Source organism: Antedon bifida, chromosome 5 (genome assembly GCF_963402885.1).
Source record: "Antedon bifida chromosome 5, ecAntBifi1.1, whole genome shotgun sequence".
Taxonomy (NCBI): Eukaryota; Metazoa; Echinodermata; class Crinoidea; order Comatulida; family Antedonidae; genus Antedon; species Antedon bifida.
In genome coordinates, this window is record NC_136230.1 from 28,145,654 (window position 1) to 28,165,027 (window position 19,374).

A 19,374-nucleotide genomic window follows, 5' to 3' on the forward strand; every position below is an offset into this window, starting at 1 on the left:
GTCTAATTAAATAAACGGTTCTATTTTAATAACGTAATTTCTGTTGAGCGCCACCTATAGTGTCGAGAGAAATTCGAGCTTCGTGTGAACTGAGGTTGTGAATGAAACACCTTTTCAGATGATAAAAAAAAACACGAAAATTAAAATTTACGCATACGTACAAAAAGCTGCATGATTATTATTATTAACGCCTAAATGTGCTGATCATATTAACAAAATAAGTTTTCATAACTAGATTACTAGGCCTACTAAAAACTGCACTCTGTTAAATGTCGATAGCCATATTACGCCTACTATACTATGTATCCACTACCAGTACTGCGGTAGGCATGAATAGTGATCGTCTGAATTCTAATTGAGTTAATTGTTAATTGTTCTATAATTTAGTCACCTGTGCCACAATCATATTGTCTTTAAAGTACGTTTATTGATAATTAAGCTAAAGAATGGATGTCACCGAATGGATGTCATCGAAAGCATATAGCGTGACAATGGAGCTATAAAATAGTTGTATAACTCAATAATGGTTTGATGTTTCTAGATGCGTGGCAGACGGATAATAATACGACGTTAAATGTTGAAGACGATTACTGATACGGCGTCGTCGCATATTAGCTGATCAACTGTAAAGCTCTGTCTACACTATCAAACTATAGTTTGACAAAAAAAGTGTGATGTGTCCAAATATGGTAGTGATATGTCAAAATACGGTGGTGATATGACATCATCATGTCCATATATGGGCACGTCACATTTTTTTTGTCACATAAAGTTTAATAGTGTCGACAGAGCTTGAGGAAAAAAATGTTGATTTAAAACTTAAACACATTCTAGTTCCCCAAGAGTCAGTTTGCCTGTCTCAAGTCGTCCTCCTGTATCACCAAGACGTATCGCACTCAGTGGTAGATACCGCTTATCCATGACGTAACCTTCGTCTACTCGTACAACGTTATCGTTGCTGTCACAGTTACAAGGCAACGACCTATCAGCACAGGAACCTATAAAATATTTGTTTTTAAATAATCAGTCAATATTAAATAAATTCCATAATAAATAAAACATGTGTATGCTTGGTAATTGGAATCGTCAACATCATCATCGCCTTCATTGATTTTCACCACTGTACGTGTATTAATTATACGACGACCTAAAGGCCAACTCAGACAGCGTCGTACGACGAGGCCCGACGAAACGTTTTAACTCGTCGGTGCTGTCTGAGTTGAATCCCAACGAGACGCTATAGCGTCGGGCGTAGTTTTTAGGCCGTCACGAGAACGAGAACTAAACATGTTAGTTTTCTACTGACGACTCGTCGAGCTTCGTCGTACGACGCTGTCTGAGTTGGCCTTTACAAGACCAGTCAGTCGATTTGGCATCGGTCGTCGTCTGGACTTAGCAACCACCAAAACTATGTCGAGGTGGGAATCGAGGAAACACGGTCCAATTTCTCCACATGTGCACAATGACGTATTTTGTCCGTCACATATCGAAATTGTCATCACTTTTTGATAGGGGTGATGGCACGACAGGTCTATTCAATGGAGAGAAATGCGTTTGTATTTATAAACAATGGAGGGGAGATAAAACGAATATGGTACTTACCCTCTACACCGCATGCGCACATGCTGGAGTTGATTGGAGCTCCCGCCCAATTATACATAGGTTGATTATCTCGACTCACCAACCAGCCATATGGAATTTTATAACGCTGATTGCGTACCATAAGTACAGAATTTGTACATTCGTACTAATACAAATATAAGAAAAACAATTAAAAGGTATCAGTAGATTTATTTAAGCTCTGTCTACAGTTTATGTGACAACAAAATGTGATCTGCCCATATATGGACACGATGATGTCGTATCACTACCTTATTAGGGCATATCACTACGATATTTTGGCACATCATACGTTTTTGTCAAACTAGTTCGATCGTGTAGACAGAGCGTAAGAAGGTGCGCTTATTCTACCAACAATGATAATTGATAAAACTCGTCAGTAGGCCTATATTTCAGTTTTTTCTACGGTGCCGTTTTTGCCGATTTCTGTGACCGATCATACGTATGTTCTGTATGTGTTGTGTGTACTGATGTTGTGATATGACGCAGCTCATCGCAGTCGTCACAGACGTAAGATGCTAGTTATACTCTACTAGAAAAACAAAGTGTATGATATGATATATAATGTATTACAATTTAAACAATACACACTCACCCCCACATACTGTCTACATGAGCGGGAATTCATTACCAGCTTTTTTAGTTGAGTTGACGTCAGTTGGTAGTCTGGACGAAATTCGAATTCACCAGCCTTGTCACGATTTCGAACACGTACTGGTCTTTTTCTTACATGATGAACGATTGTCAATCCTTGCATAAAAAAAAAATTACCAGTACCCATCAATCAATCAATCAATAAATCAATCAATCAATCAGTTAGTGAATTAATCAATCAATCAATTGATCATTTAGTCAGTAATCAATCAATCAATCAATCGATCATTTAGTCAGTAATCAATCAATCAATCAATCGATCATTTAGTCAATTAATCAATCAATCAATCAATCAATCAATTAATCAGTTATAGCCAGTCAATCAGTAATCAATCAATCAGTTAATCAATCAATTAATCAATCAATCAGTTATAATCAGTCAATTAATCAGTAATCAATCAATCAATCAATCATAAGTTAATCAATCAATCAATCAATCTACGCGATAAACAAAACAACCAACCTATATCAGTTTCTGTTGTCATGTCACACTTGACTGTGAACGGTTCTACACCACCAGGACCGTCAGGATCAATGCCGTAGAAGTTATCTTCCGTTAATCCAGCCTTCTTGATTTCATTGCAGGACGGTAGGTACTGCTGTGTGGCGACTGTCGTGGCAAGGGGAGGTTGCGGAACTGTTGTCTTTGGTGGCTTAGGAGCTGGGGTATCAGGTATAGGAACAGGGGGTGCTGCTGTCTCTGGTATACGTTCAAGTGCTTCATATAGTTCTGAAAAAGATAGTAAGAACAATAAGAAGGAGGCCCGAGTCTAACGCAATCCTTATGGTATAAAGGTCTCCAGTAAGTCTATAGTCTATAATTGTACATAGGCCTATGTGAGTTTTTAAGTGAGACTCCTTAAAATACTCCCCTCTCTTTAAAACAAATACGAGAGCCTTGTTTTAAAATCTTACCATCGATTTGTACTTGTATAGGCTGCATTGATCTGTAGCTAGCCTGCTGCCTATTGTCTAACATCTGCCTTGATGTACTTCGTCCGCCATCTATCGATCTATCAATTTTTGTTTTAAGTTCATTTTCCATTTCCGTCAGCATTCTGTTCTGTATGTTTAACACACTACTAAGTTTGTCTTGTAGGGCAGACAGGTCCCCGGCTACAAAAGCTACCATCACCCCCACATAAATCCAAATCGTCAGATACATGTTGCTGGAGCTCGGGCTAGGCCGTCAACAACAACAGTCGTAAGGCCAAGAGCAGTCTTAAACTATGACAGGATTTCTAATGAACAACCCCAAGTGTACGTGAAGCTTCTGATATATCCGGAGTATATAATTCCTATTGTCTATTTAGGCGGTTTACTACCCTGCTAAGAAATAGCAGACAAGAATCGTAGAAATAATTACAAAATGTCACCGTACACAGCATGTCACGTCACTGTAAATGTCACGCCACATTTTGTTGCTCTCATCTCGGTAGGAAATAATGTTCGTTGATTGAACAAATAATTTTTAGAAAAACATATTTTGCACCGGACATTTTTTGTGAAAACGAAAATAATAACCAGTTTATCGGTTCAGCTTTGGCGAATTTCTTAAAATCTTTAAAACCTGCGTAATTCCTGCACTAAAATAGTAAACCGTGTCTTTCCGAAATGAATAACAAGTTTAAAAGTGATGATGCTTATTTCAAATTAATTTGACATAATACACATACATTGTCGTTTGGCGGTCTCTGGTTGTAATCAGTATATATCTCATATTAAATAATTAAATTATTTTAGTTGTCATTATTATATTTTGTTTGTTTGTTTGATTGTTCATGTTGTCGAGCTTGTGAGGTCAATTGTAACGAACAAACTATTTTCTCCGGTTACAACCGAATTAACTACACGTAGGGCTTACGTATGAAAATTAAATTTGTTTTTATACGTCGTCAACCATTGTGGTGTCCGTAATATTGGAAACTTTTAATAAAGTTATTAACTTTTGAAAAGAAGAAATTGTGTTCTTGGCACTTCTTTTTTCTGACACAGTTTTGATTTCATTTTTGCTGAGCACCAGTCATGGTTACTTATGTTATAGCATTGCTATTTTTTCAGTAATTTGCTTTTGGATTAGTATTACCAAGCATGAATAGATTGAAAACATAAAATAAAGGGTAAAGAACGACTTTCACCATCATAATTGTCGCGGAGATTGCAACCCCTCCCTGCTATCTCTAAGAATACTGGATCATTGTTTGAGAACATTTGTATATGAGCGCAGCACTTACTTGCACATCGCAATTTCTAGATGATTTGGTATATTGTAAAACCCAAATTTCGCGCGCCCTTAATTTTAGCGACTGTCGATCGCGAAATAAAGGGCTCACAAAATTTTTAATATTGAGTTGTTTACTTGCAATATATATTACAGTATAGTAAACTGGAAAAGATTATAAAAAGGCTACTATTAATATCCTTAGTTTATAATACTATATATCCATTTCAGCCCACTGATGGTTTCCCAAACGGAAGTGTCAAGTAGTCTTCGACGGTCATCAAGTTCTTATGCAGATGGCGTACAATTTGTCTTCCTTTTTCACCACGATATAGCCTTGATATACTACAATTTTCAGTATTTACGTGCATCGAATTCCTTTAGAAATATATTTTGGCCCATGTGAATTGAACGTAGCAACACTGCGACATGATCACCAGGAAAATGCGTGGTTGGTGATATCTCAACTATATGTTTGCTTGGGTATTTTACGCACGTACAGCGGAAATTGCGTACACGAAAGGTCTTGTGGGACCACAATACTAGAAATCTAGGAATTTAATTGTTCTGCTATAAAGGTCACTTTCATTAACTTGCGCTTGAAGCAGAAAACAAAAATAAGCAGAATCCAATGCTGACTGATCACTCGGTTTGAGTGGAACAAAAGTCAGATAAAATTGTGTTTTCTACCAAAAGTTTATTGAGCACCATGAAAATAAGCCTACTGACAGAAAGAAAAATGTGTTTACTATACAATGATCTTCAGAAAAACAATCAAATTTTTCAACCCATACATTTAAAATATAAATGATTAATGTAAGACTTAATACAGTATCGATTTACAAGCACGGTAGCAAGAAATACAATACACTAGTAATACTTATGTTATCGAGATAATGATAACCAAAACTTAAGTAGGCCTACATAATTAAGTAAATTGGAAAACGTTAATAATGAAGATAACTAACAAACGATAACATTAACAAAATTACTCAACGTGTTGATATTTTGCACCAATGAATGTCACTACAGTAATCTTCCAACTACATGAACAGATCTATTTTTAGAAACAGTTTGTCAAGTTACACACGTGACAAGGCCCATTACACTTTACATTCTAAGCTACCAAGTGTTAGACCTCCGACCTCTTTTTTACCAGCGACGTCGCCGAGATGAACTGATTTGATCGGTAGAGTATCGATATCGTCCAGATAACCACTATCACTCAATTTCTGCTTAGATTCATTTGCATCGCAGTTACATTTCACATTGTCGTTAATACATGTACCTGAGAAATGTATAACAACACTATGTTAATACGTGTGAAAAGGAAGAAATTTAATTAATATAACTGTGATCGAGTAATGTAAAAAGATCAGCCTGAGTAAGTAAGTATTTCCCAGGGACCAGGGTGACACGAAAGGTCATATAAATCGCATGACATTACATACCCGTGACTCCACATGCGCAGGAGAGGGAATTGGTTGGTGCACCTCCCCAGTTGATCATCTCCTCGCCATCTCTTGAAAGTAACCAGCCATGATGAAGCTTCTTCTTCTTGTGGTAGGCCAAGAGCACGGCACTTGTGCATGAATACTGCAAGAAACAAGAGAGGGATAGTTAAGACGCTACCATTCTGGAAACTCTAACTCCAATCCTATAGACAGCTTTTACAAACTAACACTATACAGTTATAGAAAAGAAATTTAAGACGCTACCATTCTGGAAACTGTAACTCTAATCCTATAGACAGACAACTTTTATAAACTAACACTATAAAGTTAGAGAAAAGAAGACGATACTGTTGACTCCAGATGTTTTAATGAAAGTAATAATATAGGCATAACAATTATTAAAAAAAATGTCAACCTAAGTCAAGAATGAAAGTTATAGAGAAAGAATTACAAAAGATACTATTCTCTGGGAAGGAGGCGTTAATCCGACTGCGTTAGCCAACTTTGTCCAACGCAATGTTTCCAACTTACACTAATATATTGTCTGCACTCTGTCGAAGCTGTTACAACCGCCAAAATTTGCTCTGCGTTCAACAAGTATTCAGGAGTGAATACGTTTGCACCTGGGTCATCTAAACCTTTGATCCTGATAGGCATAGTTGAAGCTTGTTGAACACCGATGGTAGTATATGCTGATAAGAGAAAGTATTGATCAAGTATAAGTATGTATTGATTGATATTGATTTATTGATTCAGCATATAGTGGAGTTATTATAAAATATAGGCCTATAAATTATCAGTGACGACACTACGTAAAGACGCATATGTCGCGGCGTACAAAGGCTGATATTTTTACGACGCGCGCGCCAAGTCACTACACTAACCTCCACTGTCGGTCATGTTGCAATATACTTCAAACTCTTCCATAGGTCCGTCTACGCCATCTGGGTCAATCATGTAGTTACCATTGATGTCGAATCCAGAGTCTCTGACATCTTGACAGTGACGATAGCTTGGTGGGCCTGCGGGTTTAGTCGTTGCTTTGGTAGTCGTTGCTTTGGTAGTGGTTGGAGGCTCGGTTGGCACCGTCGTTGTTGGTGGCGGTGGTGGTGGTTTTGTGGGTTGTTTCGCTACTGGTACAGTTTCTCTGGCTTTCAAATCTAATTGATTGATTAAAGTGATTTTATTATTTTTTGAAAGAAATATAATTTGATTTTGGTCTTTGTTGTCTGGATTTAAAATAGATAGACTAAAAATGTTGTGCTACATTGGTCAATGTCTTTGTCATTAACTTACCATCTATTTGGCTCTGTAGTTCGGCTACCTTTGATTCAGTATCTGCCAAAAGTCTGGTTTCCAATTCTCTTAATTCGTTTTCAAAATTCGTCTCAAGGTTTTCGATCTCGTCATTGAGTTCGTTAAAGATTTCGCGTAACAATTCTGCTTGCGTGTCTATTAAACGTTCCACGTTGTCACTAACATCGGCGATCGACGGTCGAAAGACAGACAGACAGACTAACACAAGGATGGAGATTGTTTTTAAACCTGCCATCTGAAAATAAAAGAAGAAAACAATATTGATCAATCATTTGTATTTATCTATCTATCTATCGATTAATTAATGATAACGATCAAAAACTTACTGTCACAAGATGCTAGCATGGCTCACACAGATTGTGTCGAAATATCGTAATGTGAAGGAACGACGTGTTTCTAAATCAGGTTCAGTTTTCGTCAGAAAGTTTTCAATAATAAACAAAAACTTTACGATAAACTGACCTTGGTTCGCTAGTTCTAAATTGTTTAAAGATAGACTCTAAATTTATTTTCATCTGTTGGCAAGCATGAGGATTATATTGACCCGAATCGTTAATTTACAGAACTTTTCTTCAGTTTAAATTTCAAAATTTTACGATAATGGTCACATGTTTGTTTTTGTTTAAATTAAGATGGTGAGAGTATGCACTGTTATGCACGTTAATATCTAGAATTCTATTTAACCTCACGACACCTGTTCTAAGATTCACCTCATTTAATATTCAAAGACTTTTATACGTTACGGTTTATGGAGTTTTTGTCCACAGGCAACAATTTAATAATTAAGAAAAATCGTCGTAAATGGAAGAAAAATATGAAACGAAATGGGTGCCTTAATAGTACGGTACATAACAAATGAATAATTGTTAATACTGAGAAAATATAATTCTTTTTAAAATTAATACACAAATTAGGTGATTATTACAATAATCAATTTCGTATCAATGTGGATAATCGGATGTAACTGTTAAACTATTTTTAAATAGGAAGGAAGAGTTTTTATAAAAAACAAATCTTCATCTGTAACTTTTCTTTATTTCCCCTATTTCAAAAGTTTTTAAAATGTTAATTCCTTGTTTGATTTAAGAGATACTTGAAACTTGTTTGTCATTATTCGTGCCAAATTCGTTGACCCAGTCTCATCAATTTGTTTTTATTATAAGCATTGTCGAGTAATGGATTAAAGTTTAAATTGAAAAACAGATCTACGTGTACATTAGAAAAAGAAACTCAAAAAAATATACCAAATCAAAATATTCAAACGGTTAGAAGCGTGAAAAAAAGCGTCAACGAAGATAAATATGTCTGCGTCCTACAATACGGTAGTGCTACGAACATTTGTGAAACGCGTGTAATATTCGTGCAACGTGCAAGAACCAGCTAGAATATATAAAGCATCAGACATATATTTGATCTTTTAGCTATCGAGATTTACTCGAAACTATTAGTATATAGTTTCCTGAGTGTTTTGTTCTATACAGTATTCCTATAGACCGGAGGTTTTCGTCGGCATGTCTTCTTCCAAGCGATTTGCAAATTCATTTTTCATGGAATTAGTTCCGTTTATTAAGCTCAATGTGAGTCCCATGTTATTTAGAAAACAATGGTACCAAGCAAATTAGTCTAACCACACGAATGTCAGCATGCCGAATACTTCCGAACGTGCATGAATTGACAATGTATACTAATTTACGGTTCCAAACTGCGAAACATCGGAATGGGGTACGAGACACGCTTAATGCGAAACGAGACAGCACGAAATACACGCGTAGACCTACCACCACGTATTTTAAATAAGAACATTTATGTATAGGCCTACTAATTAAATAAGACTAAATTAACCTGCTATCTCTAGATAGACTCATTTGTATAGTATTCGTAATAAATGATGCCTGTTGTTACGTACATCGTAGGCCTACCTACCTGAGGCCTATTCAAAACAAGACCGTTGGCCTAGTCCAGGTCTACTATTATTAAATGATTAAAATATGTATTAAAGAAACTATTAACGTTCCACCAATCTAGAATAAAAACAATTGATATAGAAAATATTACCTTGGAAATAATTGCTTGATTTCTTTGTGTTAGTCCTACCAAACGGGCCTATACCTCACTCTTTGCAGCCTTCAAGACAATTAACTTTCCGGTAAGTCCGTCTAACTGTGATGTCATTATACTCGCTTACTTAACTGACCAATCAGTGAAGCGCATTAATATCGCGTTCTCAGAGGCCACAACTTTAGCTGGACACGCCAACTATGATTTATGTACTTTTTCTGTTTCGACGAGGTAAACTGTAAACTAAAGTCATCGTAAATCATGAAATATATTTTCATTAAATTTGTAAATGTGTAAACATGCCATCTATGCCAAAAAAGAAGAGTAAAGAGAAAGTTGCGTATCAGCGCATGCGCATGACACATAAAATAACCAGATGAGCCGGGTCGGATATAATATATTGAACCGAGGGGAAAATGAACTGGTCAGATCTAAAACAACAAAACTCTTCGACCAGCATGTTATTAAAAAAAATATTGTTTATTGAAAGGGGTCTTTTTCTTAATCGACAGGACCGCCGACCGAAAAACAGAAAAACCGTATGGTCTTATCTGAAACTCTTCAATCTCTCTGCTAAATTTAGTCGAAATAATTTAATATTGTTTTACCAGGCAGGGTTTAATTTGGACACCATTTCCGGAAAAGGTTTATCTCCACTTGCAAAGGGACCGACCGACAAACTATATGGTCAGATATAAAAGGTACAATACCATCCGACCTCTCTGTTATATCATGGAAAAATAAATTATTTCTCCATGGTTATATTTAGTCAAACTTAATTATTTGGTATTGTTTTACCAGACACACGATTTAATTCACTTGGACACTATTTCCGGAAGAGGTCTCTCCACTTGCAATTGGTTCAGACGGAAACAATATGAAAAGGCGGTTTCCGTGTGACAGACAATAGCAAACTGTCAGAATAGTGTTTTTTATAATATTATTATTTTTATCATATACGACTACAGTATTGAGTTAATTCAGGTCAAACAATTCGGATATAAACTACCTCCAGTTACGACGTACTCATGGATCCACTTTGGTTTTAAAGGACAGGACAGGCGCCATGACATTTTGTTATGTAAGGTTGAGTATAGAGTATAAAGCTCAGTCTACACTATCAAACTTTATGTGAGAAACAAATGTGATGTGCCTATTATGGACATGATGATATCATATCACTATCATATTTAGGCATACAACTACCTTATTTAGGCACATCGTACTTTTTTTGTCAAACTAGTTTGATAGTGTAGACAGAGCTACAGTTCAGCACTATTAAATTGTGATACAATTCTTTACCAGTCATAGTTGTTAAAAAAGATTCTTCTGATGAGGGGGCGCTCTTTATCTAGCAAACAAAACAAAACAACAATACATGCATATAATTTGCACAAAATATAATATGGTTAAAAATCGAATTATTCCCATTGTACCCATTAGCCTACAATTCACATTATTGTATATTTAATAATATAAATATATATTAAATGTATGAATGAAGCATGCACCCGATACCCGTATAGAATAGCAAACAAATACAAATAAAACATAAATATAGCAATGCTACTCCTAGTGTGCATACAATTCCGCCAACAAAAGATTTTAAAAGTTAAAAATAGTAGTTATAAGGATAAAAGGTCTACTACGTTTGTAAATTGTCAAAACCAAATCGTAATTGGCTGAGAGAATTCACGTTCACTATCACAGCAATAGGCCTATATAATACTTTACACCCTGCATTAAATACATTTTAACAATTTAATTTTTTAAATTGATATATTCCTAAATACTTGTATAGGAGCGGCGACGGAAAGCCTTATTGCAGCTAAGGCGTGGTTCCCACTAGCGACGCAACGCAACGCTAAGACGTATTGACGCAAGTGGTAACCGACGACGAAACAGTGCTGCAAACATCGCAGGTTTGATTTCTCGCAGGCGGGGAAAACTCAAATATTGGAAGGGCATTTTGTTATGTTGCGTAAGTTGCGTCGCAAGTGGGAACCACGCTTTTCAATGTGTTTGATTTGAATGATGCACTATGTACATGAACATAATATTATTATGATTTGTAATTTAATCTACCAGCAAGGATGTATACACATCAACACCAATTACGATGAATGGCTATTCATCTGTTGGAAGAGTTTCATCTAGTTGTGGAATAGGTATTAAATAAAATTTAAATTTGAAGAAGGAGGAGGGGGAACGTCCTTTTGGACCTATTGGTGGCGCTATACCAACTCATCGTCGTCATGGGATTAACAACGCTAGACGATGAAACGCCAGTTGAGAATGAAACCTGTTTCGAAACGTACTGTAAGTTCGCTTATATTACTTTTTGGTTGTTCAAAAAGAAATTTTATTTAATGGCTATTCATCTGCAAAGAAAAGGGCTGACGACGTACGCTAAATTAAGTTGAAAACCCTGCAGTATACTGTATTCTATAAGTGTTTTTCCTTTGAAAATTGTGGAAGCAGGTGCCGTTTTGCGTAGTACACACGCCACAAGAAAGTACCAAAAACAAGAATTATTATAAAAATTACAATTACAATTAAGTAAGGTGGCAGCATGACGTATGGTGGCATGTATACACAGTACCTCTCCATTTTCGACTCCCCTTTACATGGTTTTCCTGCACACGATCTTTCATGCATTACATTTCGGGATCTGTACTGAATTCCTACACCTATCAGTGCTGTGGGTTTACACGGGGACCAGTCATTCCATTGACTCCATTCACAATCTATGTCTTTACATTTACAGAAATCACCACTGAAACCAGTAGGACAGCTGCATACGTACTTTGAAGGTTCTAACTGCCCATTGTTCTGACAGAGTGAACATGAACGTGTCTGTCGTCGATCATTAGAACATGACAATCCATTACATTTGGGTGATATCTCGACTGTACGCGTTTTAAATTGCTGACCCCGAGCATCTTTGATGACTTCACAATCTGACCAAGGAGTCCATTCTGTCATTATGCAATCCTGCACGTTACATTCACAGCACTCACCATTGTAACCTTCATGACAAGAACAAAACGGAGATCTGGATCCTGAATTGACAATGTCACCATTATTACAATGACGATTGCAAGACTCTTCTTCTTGTTCTAATGGACAGGGAACTCCGCCAAATTCAGCATCTGAAACAACGCTACGTGTTCTTTTCCTTGTTCCAAACGGTCCGCATGTATGAGAGCAATTTGTCCATTCAGTCCATTCTGTCATCTCGCAGTTTCGTATCTTATTTTCACAGCACTCACCAGTGTACCCTTCTTGACAAGAACAAAACGGTAGAATGCCGTTGATCATTTTACCATTATTAAGGCAATAACGATAACAGGTCGTCTCTACCTCTTGTTCCGATGGACAGGGAGAACCACCGTGTTTTGCTTCTGCAAGAACGCTACGTGTTCTTTTCTTGGTTCCAAAAGGTCCACATATATGAGAGCATTCTGTCCATTCAGTCCATTCTGTCATCTTGCAGTTTCGTAGGCCTATCTTATTTTCACAGCACTCACCAGTGTATCCTTCTTGACAAGAACAAGACGATGGACTGCCGTTGATCATTTTACCATTATTAAGGCAATAACGATTACAGGTCGTCTCTACCTCTTGTTCCGATGGACAGGGAGAACCACCGTGTTTTGCTTCTGCAAGAACGCTACGTGTTCTTTTCTTGGTTCCAAAAGGTCCACATATATGAGAGCATTCTGTCCATTCAGTCCATTCTGTCATCTTGCAGTTTCGTAGGCCTATCTTATTTTCACAGCACTCACCAGTGTATCCTTCTTGACAAGAACAAGACGATGGACTGCCGTTGATCATTTTACCATTATTAAGGCAATAACGATTACAGGTCGTCTCTACCTCTTGTTCCGATGGACAGGGAGAACCACCGTGTTTTGCTTCTGCAAGAACGCTACGTGTTCTTTTCTTGGTTCCAGAAGGTCCACATGTATTGGAACATTCTGTCCATTCAGTCCATTCTGTCATCTTGCAGTTTCGTATCTTATTTTCACAGCACTCACCAACGTATCCATATGGACACTGACATTGAATAGAGTGTCTATTATATCCTCTGCACATTGTGTTACAATGTTTCTCTTCCCATAATATACTGTCTACGTCGCAATCAGAATGATATCGTACAAATTCTCTTGATCTGGAAGTATATCCATCACATGGATTTGCACAACTTGACCATTCACTCCAGCGAGAAAATTGACAGTCTCTATGTCCTCCTGTATCATCATATCGATTTATGAATGTTGTGTCATTATCTTCGACGCGTATGTACCACCATACGCCTAAGCATAGGCCGCCTACAACCAAAATGAAGCATACACAACGACATTCGTCATCATTGTCGTAGTTATTATGCATCCTTGTATATGGTAGTAAAGGTATGCCAATTAAAGGTGGTATTTTTCTTATTATAAACGACAATAAAAACGGTGACGTGGTCGACTGACAAGAATAGTACAATAACAACATTGGAAATTCCCATCCAAGCTAATAATAGAGGCCAGAGTATAGGGAAATATTGAATGAATTCGTGTAATGTAACTAACTTGTTACTAAAAGTATTTAAACAACATTTAAAAAGTATTTGAGCAACATTTAAAAAGTATTTGAGCAACATTTAAAAACAATAATTAAAGCAAATGGAAGATAAACTAATTACGGACTAAACAAAAGTTATATAAAAATAAACAGGAAACAACAAATAATGAAAGAGAAAATTATCATTTAAAATAAAGTATACGGTGAGGCTAATTGATTGTTTTATGTGGATAAAAACCGAATCAACATTTCCGGAATAAATATTAATAAAACCCATTATTAGGTCTATCCATGTTTTTCTAGATTTCTAGATCCTCAATGAATTACAATTATGACTCCCCAATAAGAATAATATAATGGAAAATCGACTAAAAATGATAAAATAGGAACATTTGTTGAGGGACAGTTGCGCTAAGCTAGGCCTGTCTATTATCATAGATTGTGATTAAGAGTTGAATACCTGCATAATATTATAGGCCTGATGTTATTTTAAAAAATGGTAAGCTTAATTGAATCAGAAATGTTATTTTTAAAAACGTAATATACCATAACCATGACCTGCTCTAATCTAAAAATAGCTCAGGGAAATTATCCGTATACATAATAATAGATACAGGTACTAGCAGTTACACATTGAAAACAACTTAATACATTGGAAAATGACATATTTTACACGCCTGACTTCTTCTTTTTTAGTTTCTATATAACAACCATTTTCGTTAGGTTCCTATTGTTTCCACCTATCTATTGTAATAATCAGACATAATCGCTTTTGTATCCATAGTGATGCTTTGTGATAAAACGCAACCAAAAACTCGTGTAATATGTTGAAATATTTTGGTATTCCGTGTTGTTAATTTTAAATTACTTCCTTTTAATCAATTTTAATTTCTATTATTTAAAAAAAAATGTGTAGCATTCATCCTCAGACTTCATGAAGGAGCATTGCGTACAAATACTTTTCACGTATTGCATTTGAATAAGGCATACATTTTCTTATATAATTTTCCACTTAATGGAATTATATTATATATGAACTTTGGTGAATTGGTTTTCGGTTAGACCTATAATTATATGTTTCTTATTGTCATTTCTAATTACGGTAGCTTGCACCACGCTTTTAGTGAGTGAGACACTTTCCAGGTAAAGGGCATTCGCTTTTTTCACAGCAGTTACATTCGTTTGTAGCAATGTCCAAAGGGTTTATTTTTTCTTTGGCTAGTACTGATTTGTTGTGTGTGCACTGATTATGCTGTTGACATCGGTATACAACTATAGCTTAATTTGAGTGAGAGTGAGTGTGCTTGCTAAGCTTGTGCTCACAATGGAAACATCCATTGAGCAAGTGCAGATGTTAGAGGATACGTTTCTGCCAAATAGAGGGTGAACCATATAACATTGCTTGTTCGTGATCTTGTTCTTTTTTTGTTGCGGCTCAGGATTGAGATTAAGTTTATATTCATATCTGCTGTTTTCCAGATTGATATGGTGGTGTGGCTGTGTTTAACGATTGTTTATCGGATGAGATACCGGATACTGGATAGTCTTATAGTCCTATATACACATATATAACATAGTTGCTTCATTGTAACAAACTAGAGATGGTTACCAATAGGCAAACAATTTACTTTGCAGGTAACTGAAATAAATACCAAACATCAATCGATCAATCAATAAGATGTCTTAAGCGTTTAGTGTTCATATCCATTTCAAGGAAAAAAAATCCGTGAATCTAAAAACTACAAAATCCAGAAAGAGCAAAACCCACATAACTTCATTCCGTTTACCAGCAATAAGGCGCACAGACAGGCTAGTACATAACTCACAGGTGTTCTCAGTTATGTGAGCTTCTATCTATACAATCTTAGCCAAACACACAAAGCAAAAAAACATAACAAAAAAATATAGAAAAAATCTATAATATTGCAGAACCTTTCTTGATCTTCAGCTGGACATAGAGGAGAAACACAATCTTTAGCCATACGTGTTCTTCTTGTTGTTCCAATTAGTCCATATTTATTTGAACACGGTGTCCATTCAGTCCATTCTGTCGTCATCCTCCAGTTTCCACCCTGAAATAGATCTCTTATATACAACAGGAAATTGCTGATATGCGGGAAAAAAAATAAACATATTACGATAATGGCGACCACACAAAATCCACGCCGAAAACATTGTTGGTAATTGCGAGCAGGCATTGTAGGTAGTATGGCAATTATAATATTATTGGTATTTTCAGTTGTTATCACAAATGATGAAATGGTTCGTCAAACCTCGAAACAAATCAGAACATCCTTTGAAATTTTTACACAACTTATTCTTAGGCCCAAACCAATAATAACCAACAAAAAACATCACGTGATTTTAATATACCCAATTGAACATTTCTGTTGAATCACTTCTGCCCTTATTGTTAGAAAGTTGAAAAACACAAACCCTTATATTTTTACTAAATCTGATAGTTTAGGCCTACGACTTACGTACAGATAATATTTAATGACAATCATTCATTAACTGAATAACTCCTCCAAATCATTAGGCCTATTTATATTTATTATAATTGTGTTCAACATCGCAATAGGCCTATACATAACATGTACCGTACACATTCTATTACACTTTTTAAAACCGCACTCGTCCTCGTAGTAATTTTATTGCAATTATTTGTAATGTGATCCGGTCGTCATGGAGAACGATGATATTGATAATCATGATTTATCATATTTGCGATGATTAGCCTGAGTGCAGTACACATTTTTGTTTTTCTGAGAGTATACGATATGAATGTCATAAGAAAAAAAGGGCCATCCTAGGGTCTTGTGGGCAACATTTTTTACAGCACTAAATTTTAAATAACATACCATGGAACTATAATATTATAGTTCCATGAACATACACAAATACCTATATATTAAGGGATAGGGAAAACCAATTCACGGTTTGTGTCACTTGTTATAATGATTAAAATTAGCAGAGGTTTACTTTAATAACTCTTCTCATAGTAGTTGATGAATCGAGTCGACAACGATGACATCATTATGCCAGAATCCAATATGGCGTCCAATTTGGCGGGAAAAAACAAGTATTGAAAAATGCCTTTTAACGTTAAAATGTACGAATGCTACCTTAAAATAATGTATACACATATCTAAACGTGATGGTATTGTATCTACTTATACACGGTTATATTGATAACACTGTTGTTATGTTTATGATGATATACGCTTTAGCATGATGATACTAGTTGATTTAAACATTTTTATCTCGTCAATGTTGCGAAGTATTTTAACATTACTGAATTCATTGTGGCTTTACTGTACTTTTAACAGTCATAATTGTCGAGAAAGTGATTCTTATGAAAGAGGGCGCTCTTTATCTTACTTCTTGATACGGAACTGGATAGTAATAAAATTGGTAAAAAGGTAAATATTTCAGCCGGAATCTAGATTGCAGACAAAAACCGACGACGCCGACTACGAATCGAACACTAAAAACAGAAAAAAGACAATAACTAGAGTAGTTCATTTGCATACTCAATAAAGTAATACATTTTTTATTAAAATAAATTCGCAAGTAGGCCTACACAATTAACACAAATCATACTGTAGTAGGCCTAGGCCTATATCAATTTATTTACTGTTTAAAAAAGAACCAGGACTTATAGCATGATCACCACCTGCCGTAATTAATAGAATTGCAAACTGTAAAGATGATTTAGTTATATATAAACAACTGAAAATTGAAAAAAGGGCGAAAAATACATCTTGAACAAAATCAAAAGAATTTTGACTTTATAGCCTCGAAAAGATACACCATAGTAACTTGACAATTGGAGCTAGTTAAATCATGAGCACCATGAAAATTTAAACTTAAAATATTTAATTACAATTTCAATTCAGGCGAATTACCGGAACGCTGACATCATTATTATTATTATTATTGCACAATATTCTGTTTCATTTAATAATATTTCTAATATTATTTCAAAATAAATATTTTATTACATAACTAATATAACTAAACACGGAATCAAAGCTAACCAGTGCCAATTTTGCGGGATGACGGAGTTGTGCCTACGCCTACGGAGCTTCTCCGGATTCGCCTTTTCTGATCTGGATTGAAATCCTAAAGGCCTACCCGTCTGCGATGTCGTTTCACACGGATACCCGTTACTCCTGTGGTTCCACTCGCAATCTTTGTATTCACAGAAGTCACCACTGAAACCAGTAGGACATCTGCATACGTACTTTGAAGGTTCTAACTGTCCATTGTTCTGGCAAACTGGACATGTACGGTTCTGATGTCGATCATTAGAACATGACGAGCCATTACATTTGGGTAGTATCTCGACTGTACGTGTTCTAAATTGCCGTCCTAGAGCGCCTTTGATGACTTGACAATCTGACCAAGGAGTCCATTCTGTCATTTTGCAGTCCTGCACTTTACATTCACAGCACTCACCAGTGTAACCGTCTAGACAAGAACAAGAACGGTCATCAGAATTAATAATTCCACCATTGAGGCAATGCCTGTTGCATGCATTTGTTTCTAGTTCAGGGGGACAGGAAAATCCGTTGTAATCAGCGTCTACAATAACGCTACGTGTTCTTCTTTTTGTTCCGCCTGGTCCACATGTGTGAGAACAGTTTGTCCATTCAGTCCATTGCGTCATCTTACACCAGTCTTGTACATGATATTCACAGCACTCTCCAGCGTAACCATGTGGACAAGAACAATACGGAGGACTGCCATCTAAATTGATAACTCCACCATTGAGGCAATAGCGATTGCAGGTCTCTATTTCTTGTTCAGGTGGACAGGAAAAACCGTTGTAATCAGCGTCTACAAGAATGCTACGTGTTTTATTCTTTGTTCCAAACGGTCCACATGTGTGAGAACAGTTTGTCCATTCAGTCCATTGCGTCATCTTACACGATTCTTGCTTCTGATATCCATCAGAGTATGCCTGTGCACATCGATATTGAATAGGGTTTTTTGACATTTCAATTATGCACAATGTATCAGCATGTTCAGATTCGTCGAATTCTAAAGATTGCACTGTTTCATTGGCATTGCCATTGTAAAACACGATTATTAGTACAAAAAAGAGGACTAAAGCAAAACATTCACAATAACCCGCTTCATCAGTATTGTCGTGGCGAGGCATGTTTGCGATAATATGTAATTGGTAGTATTTTTTAAAATATAAACTATCCTAACCATGACGTGGCCTAGACATTAGACCCAACAAAAATAGTGCAACCAAAACTTTACTTGGGAATTCCATACCATCATTTATTTATCTCTTATGGAATCCCCCAAAACAAATTGTTTATTTATGCGCAATAATCCAATTAGTATTATTGTTATGTGATCGATAATAAACATGTGGTCTAGATATTCTAGTTTCAATAAACAAAAAAACATCAGGTTGAAATTCATGTAAACAATACTAAAATATATTGAAATGTTTCT

The 19,374-nt window shown here is 36.0% G+C and overlaps 3 protein-coding genes across 3 annotated transcripts; all 3 read right to left on the minus strand.

Annotated features, from left to right (window-relative positions):
- Position 1: 1 nt before the first annotated feature.
- Positions 2-9,426, minus strand: LOC144843483 (uncharacterized). The gene is made up of 11 exons (XM_078700270.1): positions 9,322-9,426; positions 7,246-7,501; positions 6,834-7,109; positions 6,481-6,641; positions 5,947-6,091; positions 5,602-5,783; positions 3,190-3,463; positions 2,738-3,004; positions 2,216-2,370; positions 1,603-1,747; positions 2-998 (listed from the first exon to the last, which is right to left on the minus strand). The coding sequence occupies exons 2-11, from the start codon at positions 7,499-7,501 to the stop codon at positions 820-822; spliced, it is 2,040 nt and encodes a 679-aa protein (XP_078556396.1). The 5' UTR covers positions 9,322-9,426; the 3' UTR covers positions 2-819.
- A 2,343-nt stretch (positions 9,427-11,769) lies between these two features.
- LOC144843484 (spondin-1-like) lies at positions 11,770-13,719 on the minus strand. The gene has a single exon (XM_078700271.1). The coding sequence runs from the start codon at positions 13,717-13,719 to the stop codon at positions 11,770-11,772; it is 1,950 nt and encodes a 649-aa protein (XP_078556397.1).
- A 3,988-nt stretch (positions 13,720-17,707) lies between these two features.
- Positions 17,708-19,344, minus strand: LOC144842924 (spondin-1-like). The gene has a single exon (XM_078699525.1). It carries the CDS (start codon positions 19,064-19,066, stop codon positions 17,900-17,902), a length of 1,167 nt encoding a protein of 388 aa, XP_078555651.1. The 5' UTR covers positions 19,067-19,344; the 3' UTR covers positions 17,708-17,899.
- Between the last annotated feature and the right edge of the window lie 30 nt (positions 19,345-19,374).